General features: G+C 37.2%; 1 protein-coding gene across 50 annotated transcripts in view; it reads right to left on the reverse strand.

Moving 5' to 3' along the window:
- The window catches only part of ank3b (ankyrin 3b), a 202948-nt gene that overhangs the window by 29532 nt on the left and 155397 nt on the right, over positions 1-18019 (reverse strand). For 23 of the 50 annotated variants that reach the window (XM_015346603.2, XM_015346595.2, XM_015346609.2 and 20 more), the window contains 11 exons: positions 17251-17323; positions 17001-17063; positions 12176-12299; positions 10823-10834; positions 9123-9225; positions 7998-8051; positions 6262-6368; positions 5638-5670; positions 4093-4317; positions 1194-1348; positions 554-765 (listed from right to left, as the gene is read on the reverse strand). In XM_015346603.2, coding sequence (XP_015202089.2) covers positions 554-765; positions 1194-1348; positions 4093-4317; positions 5638-5670; positions 6262-6368; positions 7998-8051; positions 9123-9225; positions 10823-10834; positions 12176-12299; positions 17001-17063; positions 17251-17323 — 1161 coding nt within the window. The remainder of the gene's footprint in view (positions 1-553; positions 766-1193; positions 1349-4092; positions 4318-5637; positions 5671-6261; positions 6369-7997; positions 8052-9122; positions 9226-10822; positions 10835-12175; positions 12300-17000; positions 17064-17250; positions 17324-18019) is intronic. The other 27 variants (XM_015346633.2, XM_015346613.2, XM_015346606.2 and 24 more) reach the window with 14 other exon arrangements.

Below are 18019 nucleotides of genomic sequence, written 5' to 3' on the forward strand. Positions count from 1 at the left end.
CTAATTTATGTTCTCACTTAGTCAATGGAATAAAATCCAAAACAAATAAAATTTCAAACCTTCAATTTGGTTGATAAAATTAATTAAAAACTGTTTTTGTTTACTATCCCCTCAATACAATAGTCCTAGCTTTGTTGCATCTACGAGAAACTTGATTTTTGGGGAAAAAAAGGATTTCACCTATGCCTATCCATTTTCAAGAATCTCCTGGTATAGTTACCCCACATTGTTCAGTGACATATACTAAACAGCAAGGGGAGGTAAAAACAGTGGTTGTCCAGACCACTTTTAGGCATCAAACAGATCCTAAAGCACTCAATCGGTTAATGCTAAATTATACCGTAATTTCAGGAATTTCAAGTTACAGCTGAATGTAAAGTGCAGGTACCTCCTCTGAAATGGAAGTAAAGCTGGAACACTTTCCAGAAATGACCCTTTTCTGCGTATGCAAAATCATTTTGGATGAAACACAAGGGAATGTGCAGCCTGATGCTTATTCGTTTGGTCTGGTCAATCACCATCCTGACACTGAGGGCCCCAGTGTGCTCCCTACCTGCAGGCCCACTCTGATCCTCTTGGTCAGCGCTCCCTCCGGGAAGGAGGCCTGGACAAGCGGCACTGTCATGCTTGACAGGACACCCCCTTCTGGACCCATCTGATTGCTCTCTTGCTTAATCCGGGACACCACAGCAAAGTACTGGGGAAAATCCTTAGTAATAATCCGGCAAATACGTTTCTTCTCCAGGTCTTCGGCACTGTCCAGTTCTGTAGAAGCAAACAGTTTTTACCCAAAACGTGTGCTGACCGCAGATGCCAATGTCAGACGGCACATTCCAGAAGTTAAACATTGAGGAAAGCATGAAAAATTGCAAACAAATTTATAATCAAATTATTCTGGAATTAATTTGCTAACAGCATGGCATGTTTTAAATAGTTCTACATTTGGCCGAGTTTATTAAATCTCCATTTTGGTTCAGGGGCTGAATTAGAAGGAGATGAAACAGGGGTCTCAGCTATTTATGAAATTCAGAGCACTAATAAGGTGCTTCCGCAACACGGATACACCCTGTCTCTTAAGAGTAAATAAGTCACTTTGCCATCTGGTTTTGTAATTCATCCTGACACTTATTGCTATTTACAACTCCCGCATAAAAATATCTCAGTCCCAAAGTACTTTGATATTGGACACCTACCTTCATCCATTCCATTTAGAATTTCATTAAGGTCTTCCGATTTGCAGTCGTACTGGTGTTCCTTCCACGTTTCTCCGTTTTCGCTCCTCAGAATTATAAGTTCTCTCTCTTTCCCTCTCATTGATCCAAAATGGGGAATTTCCACTATCACAGGGCTGGAAAAAATACACGCATTTAACAATGGCACTCCAAAGCATGACCAAGTAGCGGCATGTTTCTCTTCCCTCTCCGGTTTTGGAGTGGGATACGTCATCGATTACTCCTCGATGCTGGCATGTATTATTCCCAAAGAGGAAGAAAAGATGAACAATGGTGCAAAACTCAACACTCTGATCGACTTGCAGTCTATAAGTTGCACTCATTATCTCACAGCGGGTAGCAGTTCACAAAACGCTCCATTAAAAAAATAAAAAAGTGAATGCAATTTCACTTGACACCAGATCAAAGCATCAGAAAAGCTGCATAATCCTTTTTAATATTGAGGAACAAAAGAGCAATAATTTGGACTAGTAGCAAGGGTTTTTATACCAAATCGTATCTGTGAAGAAAAAGCTGAAGAAGAAAAGTAAGTGAGTTTACATGATTGAATTAAGGTGTTGCTATGTTTACCCAAGGATAATGCAGCACATCTCAAATGCCACATTACCACTTCCCATATCTGACAAACAAGCATCTTTAGAAATAAAATCAACCTTTTGCAGAGTAGAATTAATTTTACTTAACTATCACCCAGCTAAACTTTCCATTTCTTTGTCTTTTTTTCATTTTTATGTCACAATGCGGTGTTATTTGTTAAACCAGGGTGCTTGATAGACAAAAGGTTTGCTGTTAAAACTGGTCACTCTCTGACACTGGGTGGTGAGCCGTGAGCAAGGTGTGGGTCTGATGGCATCTTTAATTTTTCAAACTGAAATGTCTATATGTGGTCTTTTTGTTGATCCTCCAACCTTCGAGCAAACCCTTGCGCTTAATGTCTGAAAATTACAGTACAGTTACATAAAAGCCTGATATATTGAGGCAGACTTGAAAAGCAGATTACTAGAAAGACAGCTGAAAACCAATTAGTGTGGACTCTGCAGCTTCTTAACAAATATGCTAAGACAGTATTCTTGTTTAACTATGCAGACTGCAACTTTATTACAGGTAAATGACATTTGCTGTCACGAGTCCAAATCACATGACATTAAAATCCTTAAAGTAATGACAACAAAGCCAGTAAAAAAATGTTTAACTTGTAGAGTCAGGTGGGATTGCAAATCATTTAATTTATTTTAACTTTTTGCTGAGCATTTTCAAGACTCCTGTTAGATGATAAATATAACACTATATTTGATATATATTATTTATATTCTGATTCTGATATATTCTAATTTACATTCTTATTTGATTAATATATTGTATATTACTTTTTTACATTTGTACGATTCTGAAAATTTGTAATATTAAGATTCATTCATTTATAATTTGAATTTTATTGGGTCTCATAACCCTGCTTTGCTTTACGACACAATCTGTGTAGTTAACAAGAATTATACTGTCTAAACCAACATTTAAGTACAAAAAATGATTTTACAATTTAGTGCATGACATTGAATGTAAAAACAAACTGATACAGAGAAGGTACCAAAGATAAAAATGACAGCTACGTAACACATAGAGGGTTGTTATCCTAATTTTGTAAGTACTGCAAATGAATATCAGATTTAATGGATGCTTAAAGAAGTAAATGATTTCTGAATGTTGCAGGTTGTTAAAAGAAAAAACACTAAATATTTTTACCCTGAAAAGCTACATATTTTAAACATTAAGTTGTAGTATTTTGTCTGTACTATAGTACATTAAGTACATTTAAATAACTTGCTATTTGCCCACACCTTCTCCTCCTACACCCCTTTAAAATTTACCTGTGAAGAGGTTCAGAGTTTTAAAGTCACCAGATACCTTCTCCATAACTCAGAGAAATTAAAAGCCTTCCATTGAGGACTTAAATGTATTTGATGCAGCTGTGGGAGATCAGGTTTACAAAAGTATAAAAAGTAAAGCAGTCATGACAGCAGTATGCTTGCAGTGCATCATGCCTATCAAAGCGCAGAAGGGTTAGCACAGCTCTGAAAAGTCAAGCCACCATGATCTTTCAGTGACAGAAAAATCAACTGAAAGCTTTAGAGAAACAGAAAAAAATAAATAAACATGGGAGTGACCAAAAAAAAAAAACCAATTACAAAAAAGAAAAGTAGTAATAATTTGCCCGGACAGTTTGCGTCTTTTCTAAACATTCTCCTACCCAATAAATTTTGTTCCTCGGGGCCCGAGCTGCAGGATTCGGCTAACCATGCTCTCTCCCTCATTAAGAGGGGGGGGGCTGGAGGGAAGGTGCAGTTTACTGAATAACATCCATGCAGCAACAAGAGAAACAAAGAGGGGGATAAAGAACAAACTGTCATTCCCGCAGGGTTCTGTAACTCCCATCTAGGCACTGCTTCAGGAATAAAAATTGCTAACTTCTCAGTGGTTTGGCTGCCTGGCTTCCTTCAGTCCACTTTTCTAGCTGTTTTATTTTTTTGTAGTCCTCTTTTCCTGACAGATGGAATAACTGGTTCGGCAATGAAGGGTAATGTGGGAGGGGGGTGTCGATGTGGAGCATATAAAACACCTCCTGACCTCCTGCCCTGGCAACCGGACACTGGTGTGGTTCGTGCAGAGCCCTACGGCCTAGCATTAGGTGTTCCTGCGTGGCAGAACAGTGGTCTTCTCTCTCCTCTCTCCTTCTTTTTAAAAAAAACATTCTTTGACTCTTGAAGCCGCAGGAGGTAAAAAAGATGGCGGGCCATGACATGGGTCAGAAAGCCAGAAAAATAAAAGAAAATAAAAACGAATAAATCAGCCCAACCCGACTCACCCCAGAAACTGGGCTCCCGCGGGGCCGACTTCCACCAGCCGGCTGGCGAGTCCCTCTCCCTCGACCATGGGCGGGGGACTGGCGAGCTTGTGCCTCTTCACCAGGCGGCAGGTGATGCGCGTGGGCGCGGTGCACTTCCGCGGCGGGATAATGATCCGCATGCCGTTGTGGCGGCTGCCTCGCATGGATCCGCCGCGAGCGTCAACCATGAAACTGACCAGAAACCTGGAGGGGCAAACAAGCGGTGTAGGGAAACGTCCAGTTATTTCACTAAACCACAGAGCCAGTGTCCCGTGTCGGGATTCTACAGCCGAAACGTACGTTCAGCCTCTTTATTTCCAAAGGAAAAAAAAGAGAAGAGAGAAAGAAAGAGTGAGAAATGGTGCTTTTGAGTTTTCAGCCCTGGCAGTGAACCCACCTCTCACTCCATCATTTTAAAACGGTAAGTCTGTTGCAAATTTACCTCTGTCTGCTATGTTCGAAAGGCTTGAAATCACAGAAACAGGAGAAATTTAATGGGGAGCGATGTGGTTTAACACAATTGGAAATAATTTCTTAGGAACGCTGCCAAGGTTAAGCACTCAAGATATATACTGTAGCTCTGAAGAGTGAATTAAAATTAACTGGTCAGTAATGGATTTTACTCTATATAAATATTAGACTTCATCCAGATTTTTCTGACTGAAACTCTTCCTTGTATATATTTAGATCCTGGGACATACGTAAATTACATAAGTACATCATAAAACTGTTTATAACATAATAACAGTTATCATGTTATCATGATTAAATTATCATGTGGTTAAACACATTATGCTTTATAATAACAGTAATTCTAAATAAGGGCCTTGCAAGTAGCAAGACATTTATAAATAGAAGTTTAGGATGCAACAGATGCAAGTTTAGATGGCGTTTTGAATTTCTCACCTGTAATTGATTTGGGTGTAGAAACACCAAATATTGATGTTTTACATTTTCTTCTTACAAAAAATTGGGCACATCTCTTATACTCCTTCAATGATTTAAACTTACATCTTACCTTTTTTATTTTTTAGTTAATATTGATTAAATATGACTAATTCATAAATGTCAAGGTTTAAAACTATTTCTTCCTAATAATTAACCATATAGAGTGCTTTTTAACTAGGGCTGAGAAAACTACCGTACTTCATAGGTAAAAAAAAATCACAGAAATAACTCTGACCAAATATTCAGTCAAAATTGACTTATTAACTTACAGTACAAAGCAGTCACTTTCATCATTGCATTTTGCATATCTGAGGGGTTAATACATGGATATTGTACAAAGGTGCAGGAGATTTCAAGCAGGTGTGTTAACCTAAATAGGACATGCTGTTGTTTCCTTATATCTTATATTAAACTTTTAAGCCCTTTAGGATACACCTTCTTAACAAAGCGCATCCTTCTCAGGGGATTTGCAAGTACTGCTACAATGGGCATTTACTCTACGTGAAAGACCAAACAGATGAAACAAACACTCAGACAGGAAAAAGAAACAGCTTGGTAACAGGACAGAATTATCACCTTGAGTCATACTGGGGAAGTGGAGAGGAAAAGCTGCAAAATAAAATGAAACAATGTAGAAAGGCAAAGTAAAGAAAGACATTATTGTCATTATTCTGATTAATATTGTTATGATTATTGTCATTTGAACAACTCTCATGAAGCAAATAAGAAGAAAGCAAAAGAAACTGCACTGAGCAGGAGGAAATGAACGATTTCACAGGGTGAGGCACAAAAGAAAAGAAGGACTGCAGTAAAAGCAAACAAAACCCATCAGGTGCCTGATAATTAATGTTTATCACACATAATTAGTTGCTATTACGTTTTACACACAAAGATATGCTTATTGATACAAAACGTGAAAATATCCCTTGCTGTCTCTCCAAACTTGTGCAGTTATCACTTCAGTGCCTGACTTTGTCCTATGGCTTATGATGGCCAGCCCAGTCATATCATCCTTCTACTTCTCTGAATCTGATTGAACATACCACATGGCAAACTTAGAGTCCTGGTGTAAAACTTTAACACTCCATCAGCTACTTTATATACAGTACTGCATTGCACTGAGCAGTAACCTAACAAGCTTAAACAGACCAATGCTGTAAACACACAAGTTTTCCTCCTGCACAGCAGTTTGGCACTTACCCAGAATGAATAGGACTGGAAACAAGGTTCACATTGTCAAGGGTATCTGCAGCCCAGCTGTACCGTCTCAGAGAGTCTGAGTCATATTCCCTTGTCACAGTCAGGTGCTATAAAACACGAAAACTTTCACTTAGTCTTTTTTTCCCAAGATTAATTTCAAAACAAAGGGTTTTATGTTATCCCTGAACGTACCTGCATTTATAATCAACAAATGCTTGTCTAAGCTACAGTATATGAAGGTACAGGTGTGTTATTGTGTTATTGCAGCAAATGCCAGATGTTTAGTAGCAACAGAATTTCAAACAGAACCTATTCATTAACACTGCAAAATGATTCTTTGATAATAATTCTTTTAAAATGCTACAGAATGAATTATACCGAAATAACACCTGATCGTCACATCACTTACATCACACCCTTTGTCATCGACTCCAGTAAAAGGAATTCAAAAAAGGGGACCTTGTTCAGTGAATTTCATCAGTCTGAATTGTATCCCATGATCAGCTCAGCTGGACTGCGTTCAAAGTAGTTACTGAAATTAATTATTCACATTTTGTATGCATTCAGACTTGTAGGGAATGAGAATGCACATAAATGAGTTGATGACAAATACACTGTATGTCAGCGATCTTTCACTGACGGCCTCTTCAGAAGGAGGCTGCAGTGGTTCAGAATGAGGCACTTCTTCCCCATCTTCCTCATCATTACCCAGAATTCTCTAGCAATTTTCACCATACAGGTATGTTGTACAGGGTATAGCTTTCCACAGAACTCCTGCCCACCATCTGTGGGGTGTATTGAAGGATTGTATTGGGAGGCATCCAACTCAACTTAATAGGCAAAACCAGCTGGTTAATGGTTTGACTTGAAAGATTTAAAATTTTATCCTAGCTCTTCGGCAGCTTGAAAGAAGCTTTGAAAACCTGCAGACACATTGATCCATCCACACCTGGGAGATCATGTCCCTCCAGTGAACCAGAGGAAGAATATCGAAGAATGAAACCAGGAGACCCCACGATGTCAAAAGCGAGAAGCAAGAGTGTCGAACAGAGCTCTCCAGGACCAGAATGTGCAGTACACCGACAGACATCTCCACAGACAACACCTGCTCAACCTGCCAGAATGTCTGCCTTATTGGACATCAATAAGCTCCTAGGCTCATGTTAGATAAGCATTCTCAACTGTCAGGGGCAACCTATGAAATTTTAATATTTCGACACAAGCATCTCAAAGAGGTGCAAATGGCAAAGAGTGGCAAATGACATTTTCAAGAATTCAGGTTTGCACAAAATAATACCATAATGACATATTAAAATGCTGAAATCATTGTGAACTTTTGTTAGTTACACTGATGTTACCATTTTAAAATCCCCCAATACCTTTATGTAACACTACCACTAAGTTCCAAAGTCATGCTCTTTATATAGCAACAAATCTCAACTGTGAATTCTACTAGAATTGTTTGCAAAGTAAAAGGAAAAAAATTATAGACAAGCATCAGGAATAATTAATTTATGGATTTCTTAAACAACTTGAGGAAAAATACATCCTGAAAACAGAATTGAAAATAAAAAGCAGAATGTAAGAAATGACCAAAATGAGGATTCTGACAGAGACTCATCAGTAAAGAGAAATGGAAATGGAAAATGTGCAGCAGAGCCAATATTTGTCTGCATACGAGATCCCTAAAACAAACACAGCTGAGAGGAAAGAGTGCAAAGCAATGTACCATGTACCTTATTCTGAGGGTCAATAATGAAGGAAACGTGTTTGCAGACACTCTGAAGCTTCTGAATGAAAAAAACACGTGTTTAATCTCATGGATAACTGTAAAATTGGCAAAGGAACTGAACAATGCCGTTGTTCCTTTAGAAATGAAAAACACATAGTTGGACTTTCAGAATGCCTTTCATGTTAATGCTCATTATCAGTGCAGAATTTGTTAGTGATCTCTGCTTGTCAGTGAGTACTTCAAATCTCAGCAGGGGACGAATTATCCTCTGCCTTCAGGAATAGAGGGAGAAATTAAAGGTCTAACATTACTGATGGAATACACATACTTGTACAGAAGGTCTAACATGTCTGGGCCCTGAATTGTAAACACTGGACGCTTCGAAATATTATAATGTCCTACCAACAGAGTAACAGTGTGTTAGGTACAAAAGAAAAGAAAAAGAAACAATGGTCTTCTAACTGTAGATAGCAATTTAGTCTACAATCTACACTGAAAAAAGGAGTAGAACAAAATGCCAAAGCATTTGTATTAAAAACTACAGCATTTCAGTCCAATTTAGCAAATTGCACCCTGGAGAAAAATAGTTCCTAGCAAGTAACATGTGATTAGTGGAAATAATAACCTTTGAAAGTTGATTCATGCATTTTGAAGCAATTTCAACACACATTTTTCTTGTGACTCATTTAAAGAAACTGATTCTTCATGACTTGCTCATAGCTTTGAGATTTTTTATTCTTTACTACTAGGGTAGAAGTGAACTATATGCAGTCTTCGTCTGATAAAAATGTTGTTTTCCTGCAGTCTCTCTTCTTGGTGGCTAAGCAGTTACTGTACCTTACGTACAACTTAGTTGTTGTTTTTTTTTCACAGAAAGAGAATCTGGGTTGGAATAACTGCAAACAGATCACTTGTACTGTATGTATGGCTTCCCTTGGACATTTCAATGAACTATTTTAGCAACTGTTGCAGAGTTGTCGCAAAATGTGTTGCAAATCAAACTCTGCTGTTGGTTCTGTGAAAAACAGAGGACCAAAAGTATTTAAGACAGAAGTATGGCACACAGCGATTTCCCATTACTCTTTCAGGAAAGGTCCTGCATATCAATAGAAGCTGAACAGAGACATACCGTATCCTTTGTGGGGGCCAGCATCTCCTCAATCATGATGCTGTCTCTTGCGAAGGAGCTTCGGTTCAGAGTGTTGGACCTATCCGAACTGAAGGAGCGTAGGCTGTTGTATTTACAATTTACCATACAATAGGGGGTGACAATGAGATGAACAGAAAAAAAATTGATTACTGCATGCAACTTCCAGGGAGCTGTTGCATAATTTTAAAAACAAATTCCACAGCACTGGACAGAACTTATGAAAAGATGGATGTGAGAAAATGGAAAGGCGCTATTCATTGAGAGGAAAGGTGAAAATCCTTAGGGTTGTGTCAGTCCAGCTAAAAATGCAGGCTGAACTGCAATTTAAAATGAAATGCATGTGGGTGTATAAATGGATGTTACTTTCACACACACATCAAGACAAAGTAAAGAATACCAAGTGAACACACGTATTTAGGACGGTTTGATATTGTGCCGTAGACCATATTGCATATCATTTTAAAACACATTAATGAAAACAAATACTTTGATCCATAGAATATCTCATTTACTGCATTACTTTGGATTTGTAGATTATCAGACACACATTAGGCTTTAAATTGATGTTAGGGATAAAGTTTTCCCTTTTTCAAACAAGATTATGTTGAATCAGCTTGATGTAAATTGTTGAGAATTACTGGAGAATTGTATGAATTCAGTAGAAAGAATACGATGAATCATTGAACAAACTGTGTCTCTGTATCCCACAAATATCTTAAATTGGAAAATCCTTACAAATTTTGTAGAAGTGTGTCCCTGGAATCATTTTACTAATGGTGTCAATGAAATACTGGAATGTATGATTCTACTGTTGCCTATTTCTAGATCATTTATTGCTCATTATCATTATCGATAATGACTATCATTATCATTACAATCAATAAATAATCTCACTAAGACTTAATTATCTGTTATAACGAAAGCTTTCAGTAAATGTTTCCAGACCTTCTGACACTAACAATATTTTTCCCTAAGACATATTTTGTAATGTGTTCAATGAAACAGTTTAGCTCCCCTGTGATCTATCCCTCACCTGATTTCAGGAGATGCAGAATAAATGTATACCAAAAATAAAAAAGTCAGGAAGTGATGACAAGATCACCTAAGTTTTAATATTCTATATAAGAGGAAGTGAAATAATTTAATGGAATACTTCCATAGTTTCTTGTAAAACCTAAAGCAGAAATCACGGCTTTTGGCATGTCACAGGATTCTGTAAGTTTAAATCCAGTTTTATTATTGACCAAGTGATCCCTGGAAGATACAGTACATAGAGGGAGATTGAGGACTAAACTCATGCTAAGGTATGCATCACCTTAAATGTCCAAACAAAGCAAAAGGAATTGCGCAATCTGTGCTAATCACAACAAATTGCCATTTATATATTTTCTTTTTATTAACCATACTTTGTGTACCAATGACCTTGATCATTTTTATTAAATAAATAGATTGTTTCAAATAAATGTATCATTTCAGTCAGGTGCAAAAAAGGTGAAATGTTTATATTTTAATGAGGAAAAAAGGTGACTCTTTGAAAAAACAAAAGAGCAAGCAAAAACTGTTTTCTACAAATGGAAAGCAACAAAATTTAGCACATCACAAGGCGATGGTTAATGAAGTTGCAATGGTCAGGGAGACAGATAAGATGCCGCTACTGCACATGTGTCATGCCCTCTTACCTGATCTTAGGGCTATGGCAAGAAATAAGTGGGGAAATAAAAAAAGAAAACAGTAGAGATTGAAAGCAAAGAATCAGAAAGACGATAAAGCAGAAATGCTGTGGTTTAATGACATTGACATCAATGCTCTGCCTTTGCATGTGTTATACTCAGAGACCACAGTATGCTTCCACCATCCCAAATGAGTTTTCTTTCAAGAATGGCTGCACATGCCTCAACAAGGTCTTATAACAAGAGACGGTTTGGGTGAGAACATATTTTTGTCCAAGAGCATAAAATGCAAGCAGACTCAGGTGATGCAGAAAAAAAAGTTGCTTAGCAACATAGAGTAATGGCTCAATTGAAACTGAGAACTTATGGATCCTAGTACTTCCAGACACAAGGGAAACAAATGTTTTTTTAAGGTTAATGCTGCTTGGTATGTTACAAATATGTGTATACTACCCCATGACATTGGTAGAAGTGCTTTCGTGCTTGTCTGTAACTCAGAGCACAGCCAAGCATACAGCTATTGGTCACATCAATACTTTGATGTGTTGATGGATGCCCGGAGCAAAATAAACGAGCACTTTAGTAGCTCCTGATATCACGTGTATGGCTTGACTATCAAACATGCCCTTGAAATGGTAGAAAATGAAAAGGCCTTCATAAAAATCATGATAGTCAAAGCTTTTCAGGGCATAGGCATCAAGGTTAATCACCAAATGAACCTGTATTCATTTATATAACCTTTACTGGCAAACCAAAGCAAGCCAGCACTAATTCCTGACATAAACATAGACCAAGCCTTGCAACAAACATTTAGATTAGTAGAGAGCAAGTTTGTCTTTTCAATGAGTGATTTTCCTTTCCACTATTTTGGAATAAATAACAACTAGATAGTCTGCTGTCAGATCCTAGACCAGACAAATGATAATGCACTCCTTTTTTTTGTTTATGAAGGTGTTGAATTACAAAAAGATTCCAGGAACACAAGTTACAACTGAGAGGAGCCATCTGGCAAAAGAAACAATATTTATTGATCAACATTTAATTACTGTACTGTCTGAGGACTTTTATTTTAAATCCTGGAATTTCTTCCTTGACATTTTTATAGTAATCACTCGTCATTTTTTCCTGAACAAACTTTATAGAGTTGAACTGAAGTAATTCAATTTTGCCCTTTAAACATAAACTGGGTGTCTTGTTAAATTTTCAGAATTTTTACAGTGACATTTTAAGTTTACTTAAATGGCATTTTTAGAAAGTTTCTATCTGGCTAACAACCTTATACTGCTTAAATCTCCAATGGAATTTTTATAAGAGTCAAATCACTGAAAATGGTAAATGAAACATGCAGACAGATTACATTACCTGGCAGATCGCGCTCCTATACTGAAACCCATATAACCTTCTTGCGGAAGTGAGTCGTCTCCTAATTCCTTCAGATCTTGTGGCCCAAGGTATTTGTCTGTGTCTCCAGTCATTGCATCCTCACCTAACAGAGAGCCTCAGTGTTACTCAAGCACAGTGCAAATGGCTGCAGCCTGGTTCAGCTTGTACACTGTACCCAACGAGTAAGCTCTGAGTAGCTGCTGAAAGCACTTGATAACTAATCAATGTGAACTAAACTCTTCCCACAGGCCTTTTTCCAGCTCCACAGTGAACACCCAGCTGAATGTTATGAACTGTCAAACGGGTCAGCAACTGCTTCACAGCTGCACAGTCTGTAAACATTGCATTTGCTTCGGTTAGACAATGAGGAAAACTTTTCCAAGCTTTAAAAAGATAATTCAATCTAGATCAACTTCACAGACAATGCTAATTGTGCACCGTGGATTTTCGCTTTATTCATTAAAAGTTGGGAGAAACAAATGCATATGTTTCCTTAAGTTTGGGAAGAAAAGCCATAAAGCCGAAAGGGTTAAGAGAGCAAAACTCAGAGCAAGTGCACATCAGCCTTGGGGGGAGAAAACAGCATTCCAGCAGCGACAAAGCCAGCACTCAATGCCTGTTCCCTGCTGATACACTATGCAACAACCCCTCCCCCCAAAAAGCAGCCTCACTGTCCCGCAGCTGGCTGGAAAAAAAAAAACATCCCTTGCACCCTTCACACATCAGAATTAGAGGAACGCTTACTGACAAAACTCCTGCAAAACCACCTCAAAAATTATATTCTCCTTACTTCGTATTAAGCCTTTCCATTAAATGTCCTCTTCTGTGAATTTGCATGCATTAAACAAGTTGAGCAATCCTTTTTTTCCCAATGACTAATCTGCTACAGCAAATGTTTCAGGCTACCATTTTACCCATCCCGGACAAATAAACAGATCAGCTTTCTCCCACTTGTGGTGCCCGGGATATAAGGTGATTATTCTGGGCAGCAATTCATCAGCTGCGATACTCAGAACACAGGGCACCCAGCAGTAATTTAGGACTAGAATAGCAACTCCTTGGAATGTTCAACTTTATGTTAGGAAGCCTTACGTAGTTGGGAAGCCATTTCCTGCCACCAGTCTTAACTAAAAGGCTTTTTTGCTTTAGCTTTTTAATTCCTTTTCTGGGGCTCTGATCACTCCACAAACCAGGTCCTTCTCAGATAATCCCTTGAAGCACAAGCCCGCTAATCCTGAGATGTCATGTTCACTCTTCGTCCTCAAGCACAGAGCCCCCTGCTCTCCTTTTTCCAGCACCTGAAACTGCCTGTTGCTGCAAACGGCACTGCTGTTGTTCCCGCTGCTAACTGTGTTCACGCTGTGTGGGACTCTCACACACATCATTAAAGAACAGTCGCAGCCATCTGAGGTCAAGACAAACCGAGGTAATACTTTAGGCAGCTCTTTAAAGCTTCTTCTGATTGGATTTAAGACTTCCTCTGCATTGCAGTCCTGTAACACAGCTGAATGGCAATACAAAGGCAAAGAGGAGTTATTTGTATGTTAATCATGCTAATTCTTGGGAGTACCCTGTAATTTAACACTCTTCTTCGGGCGGTTCACAATGAGCCCCTCTGAAGGCAGTGAAATAAAACATGATCACATATATGAAATAAAACCCCTAGAGCGACAACTGCTTGCCCGTTTACTGGTAAGGGAGAAAGCAGACAGACTTTAAATGGGAGGGAACTAGTGCTCTCCTGTAGAATGTTGTTTGTGCTGTAACTAGAGAGTTTGCTTCTTCTAATGACCTGTTAACAACACAGAGCAATTTGTCTGGGTTTCTTCAGTAAAATAGGTTATGACAGCGCTAAACTTCACTAAGCATTTTGCATTTGATTTAACATTAAAACTAACATAAATATTTAGGTAGTCCTACATTAGTCTCTAAATGTACAACTTTTATTAATGCAAATTTAGTAATGTACATAAGATGTCTTCTGTACTAATTTGAAACCTAGCTAAATAAGATACACAATGTTTGAATGTTATTTGTTCCTTAATGTATTTTTCAAAGGTGTTACAGTGATGCTTTTTATTACGAAACAAAAAAATCTGTCTTTTAAAATATCAAAGATGATTATTTCTTCTTTTTTTTTAAATAAAGGCATTGATACAATTAAGCTGCTTAACAAACATCCTGGAAATGAAAGAGTCACCTGAGTCAGGACTAAAGTTCTTAGACTAGAAAGGTTCACTGCACACTGTATCACCTGTAAACTGAACATTTGACTCTAAAGTTAATGGTATAAAACTTCATGCAATGTCCAAGCATGTTAATTATTTGTATTGTGGTATGAAAATGTAATGTTTTACCGGCTCAGAGCAAAAAGCTCATCATATATTTTAAATAATTTTTAGCCTGTTAAAAGATCTTATGCTCACATTCTGACACCCCCTTGTGAATTATATGGAAATATTCAAATATGCACTACACTGACAAATCTGTCTCACCAGCACTTTCTCTATAGCACAAATGAGAATTCAGGACAGACACATCGGAATCTTCAGAAACCCCCCGATAAACCCAAATTGTAACATTTTGGAAATATGACAAAGGACATTAAAACCAAAAAGGTATTGTGTTATAGAACATTGTTAATTGCATTGTTTCTAGGTTACAAAAAAATCAGAAGACAAAACAATTTTATCCCAATATTACAACCTGCATTACTAAGATAGTGACCTAAATTAACATTAAATTGTGCCAAAATATTAGCAGACCTCTTATATTATTACCTGAACCTAAGTTGTTACTCCTGAAAGTTCCCTTCCCTCTTTTATACCATTACAATTTCAGACTGAATGTTAAAGTCTATCAGCTGACACTGAAACCTCATACTGTCTTCTAAAGTTACTTCAGGGACACTGGCTGAACAAACTCATGCATTTTAAAAGCTGTTGACTGCATGCAAAGGCTTGAACTGGAGGCTAAGCATGAACTGAATCTCTCAAGATACAATCATTTTATATCAATATAAATATGTATTCATTGTTATATTTTTGGTCGAAACAGTAAATGTTGCAGATGCAATTCTCCACCATGTGTATTTGTAGGAAAAGGGGAAATAATCACCCTTCTTTCTGCAGATCTAGTGATAGATTACATCTTTTTTTTAACCTACAAATCACAGGTGATTTAATTAACAAAATTCCTTTCTGAGAGTTATGTGAATCACATCCAGTTATGATAGCAATAAATTACCTTTGTCATTTGTTTCCTAATACATGTAGATTTACTTGATCATAGTACGTACTTAAAAAAGAAGACTTTTCAACAACTTGCTATCATAAACTGTCCCTACACCATCAACACAAAACTGCATTTGTAATGTACAGTAGGCTTTACTTCTGTTTGCCCTCTGTTTAAAGTTTGTTCTACTATTAAAAGAGGAACTGCAGTCACAAATTCTCAGACCGGTTATTAAATCTTGGAAACAAAATAATTAAAATGTATCACAAAATTTTAAAAATTCTGAATGAAGTCCCAAATTCTGAACTTTTTGAAAGTACCGTATAGTCGCCATGTTGTCACAAAAAGCTGGTTTAGCCATGGGTGAGAGTGATAGTTTGCGAGAATTGTGATGTGAAACGACCCTTCCTGCTCACTAGTCACTGTAATGACTCATGTAAGGTGATGTACGAGCGAATAAGAACAGGTTGAGCAGAAGACATTTCACTGCAGAAATGTTCCAATGTGATCTGCATTCAGAGTTAACTAGTAAGTTGGATTTGTCAGTAAAATCATCTCAAAGTTGAGAGCAATATTTCTCTTGGATTAAAAGTAATGTATTCACAAGCCCGCTTGTTTACAATGTCATAGGGCCACGTACGTCACTAGACATTTTGTTGACTTAATCTGAATCACAGAAAATGGTGCTGCTCATACCCGGAAATTTAATCTATTCTGTGATGTACACTGGAGGATTTACACGTTACTGTGTCCATTTAACTTTCACTGTGGTTTGAAATGCACTCATCAATGCTGATTCTTTTTAATCAAAATATAATTGCCGTTCCCCTTAAATTCTTTCAGATTAGCCTGAAACAAAAACATTTGAAAGGGAAATCAATTAGTAGTGAGTAGTCAGACACAACCTCTCGATAAATTTAGATTTATACTCTACAATTCGTTCTCAGCATACTGAGAATTCAGAAATTCCACAGAATCCACAGTTTTTTGGAATGCAGTTCTATTCCGCCACTGAAAACCAGAAAATTCAAGTTTACCACTATGACTACTAATCTTTTGGTACTTTCTTTTGAAACATTTATACCGATTTATCAGGCTGGGTATTTTAGTCAAGTAAAGTACCTTGCTCAAGGGTACAACAGCAGTGCACCACCTGGGAATTAAACGCCTCAACTTTGTAGTTACAAATCTAGAGCCCTAGCCACTGCTCCTCACTTACTGTAGCTAAGTGTCTAAAACAAATAAGAAGCAAACAAGAACTATCTTCTGAATTCTTACTTGCTGTATTCCTACTTGAAAGCCATGACAATGACCCTTACATGTTTCCAAAGATAAAGAGCACTGAACAGAAGCAAAAAGAGAACTTTGCTTATTAACATATTCAATACTCAAGTGATCACTTAGCAACCAAAAAGAAGGCATATTCCACAGATACTAAAGCAGGAAATAAAGGCACCATGACAACAAAGCATAATGACAGACAGGGGACTGTTAGTTTTCAATTAATTAAGAAAGGGGGTAATTTCATACTTCTGCAAAGGACCACAGCATAAAAAAATTGCACAAATACCTTCTTCAACATCTGAAATATAGTCAGCTTCATTGAGACTTTCAGGTACATTGGCTTTACGAACTGTATAATTTAAATAAATAGAATGTTAAAGAAAATACAGTTGTTTAACTTTTGATACACAAACATATAACATAGCAATGTATGATAAATTCACAATTTGAAATATTAAATGCTAAAAAAATGTCAAATACTTAAAGCAGACAATTAAAAGACAGGATTAAAAAGAATTGTTTGTATGTACTCTTACCTTCATCATCTGACATGTCAAGAACCTCATTCATTGTTTCAGGAACATTCATTTTATGTTTTTCTGTCACAGTCTGTTGAAAGTAGTACAGAAAACATGGTTTCATTTTAAACCTCATTTAAAATAGCTATTTCCTGGTCAAATCCACCTAATTAGAAGTGAATGCTTGTGCAAATTTGATTAATATTAATTAATCTGGTTTCTGTTTTTTTCTACTGCAACTGGCATTTGTACTTATTAAGCAGCTGGTAATTCTACAGAACCAGTGAGCATCTAAATAAAAAGGCACAGCAGTATGACAGCAAGTGCCCCACCTGGGATTTGAACCCACAATATTACTGTCATGAGGCACAGGTGCCATCATCACAGATCATAGCTAGAATCATAGTCTAGCATCCCTGACTCTTTGGTGTACATTCAAGGCAGAAGGGACAGCTAAAGATTTGTTAAAGGATAAAAAACATGGTGTAATAAATAAATACATTTCATATACTTTTTATTATGATCTTATTTTCAAATAAATGTGGGTTTATGCTTGCTATCGAAAACATAATTACATCTTGAAAATGTAAAGATTACGTAAAAAAACAAATTGGATGCATTTCTGACCTATCTGCAGGAAAGCAAAAAGGCACCAATAAATGTGTTTTTTGTGTCTCTGTTCAAAGCAGTCTGTTATGATAAGGTTCTGAGATTAATTAATTTCTTCTCACAGTCAATCAAGTTTATTACTGCCCTTGTTTTATCCTATCTTGCTGAGTACATGCCC

This window comes from Lepisosteus oculatus, chromosome 4, assembly GCF_040954835.1.
Source record: "Lepisosteus oculatus isolate fLepOcu1 chromosome 4, fLepOcu1.hap2, whole genome shotgun sequence".
NCBI lineage: Eukaryota > Metazoa > Chordata > Actinopteri > Semionotiformes > Lepisosteidae > Lepisosteus > Lepisosteus oculatus.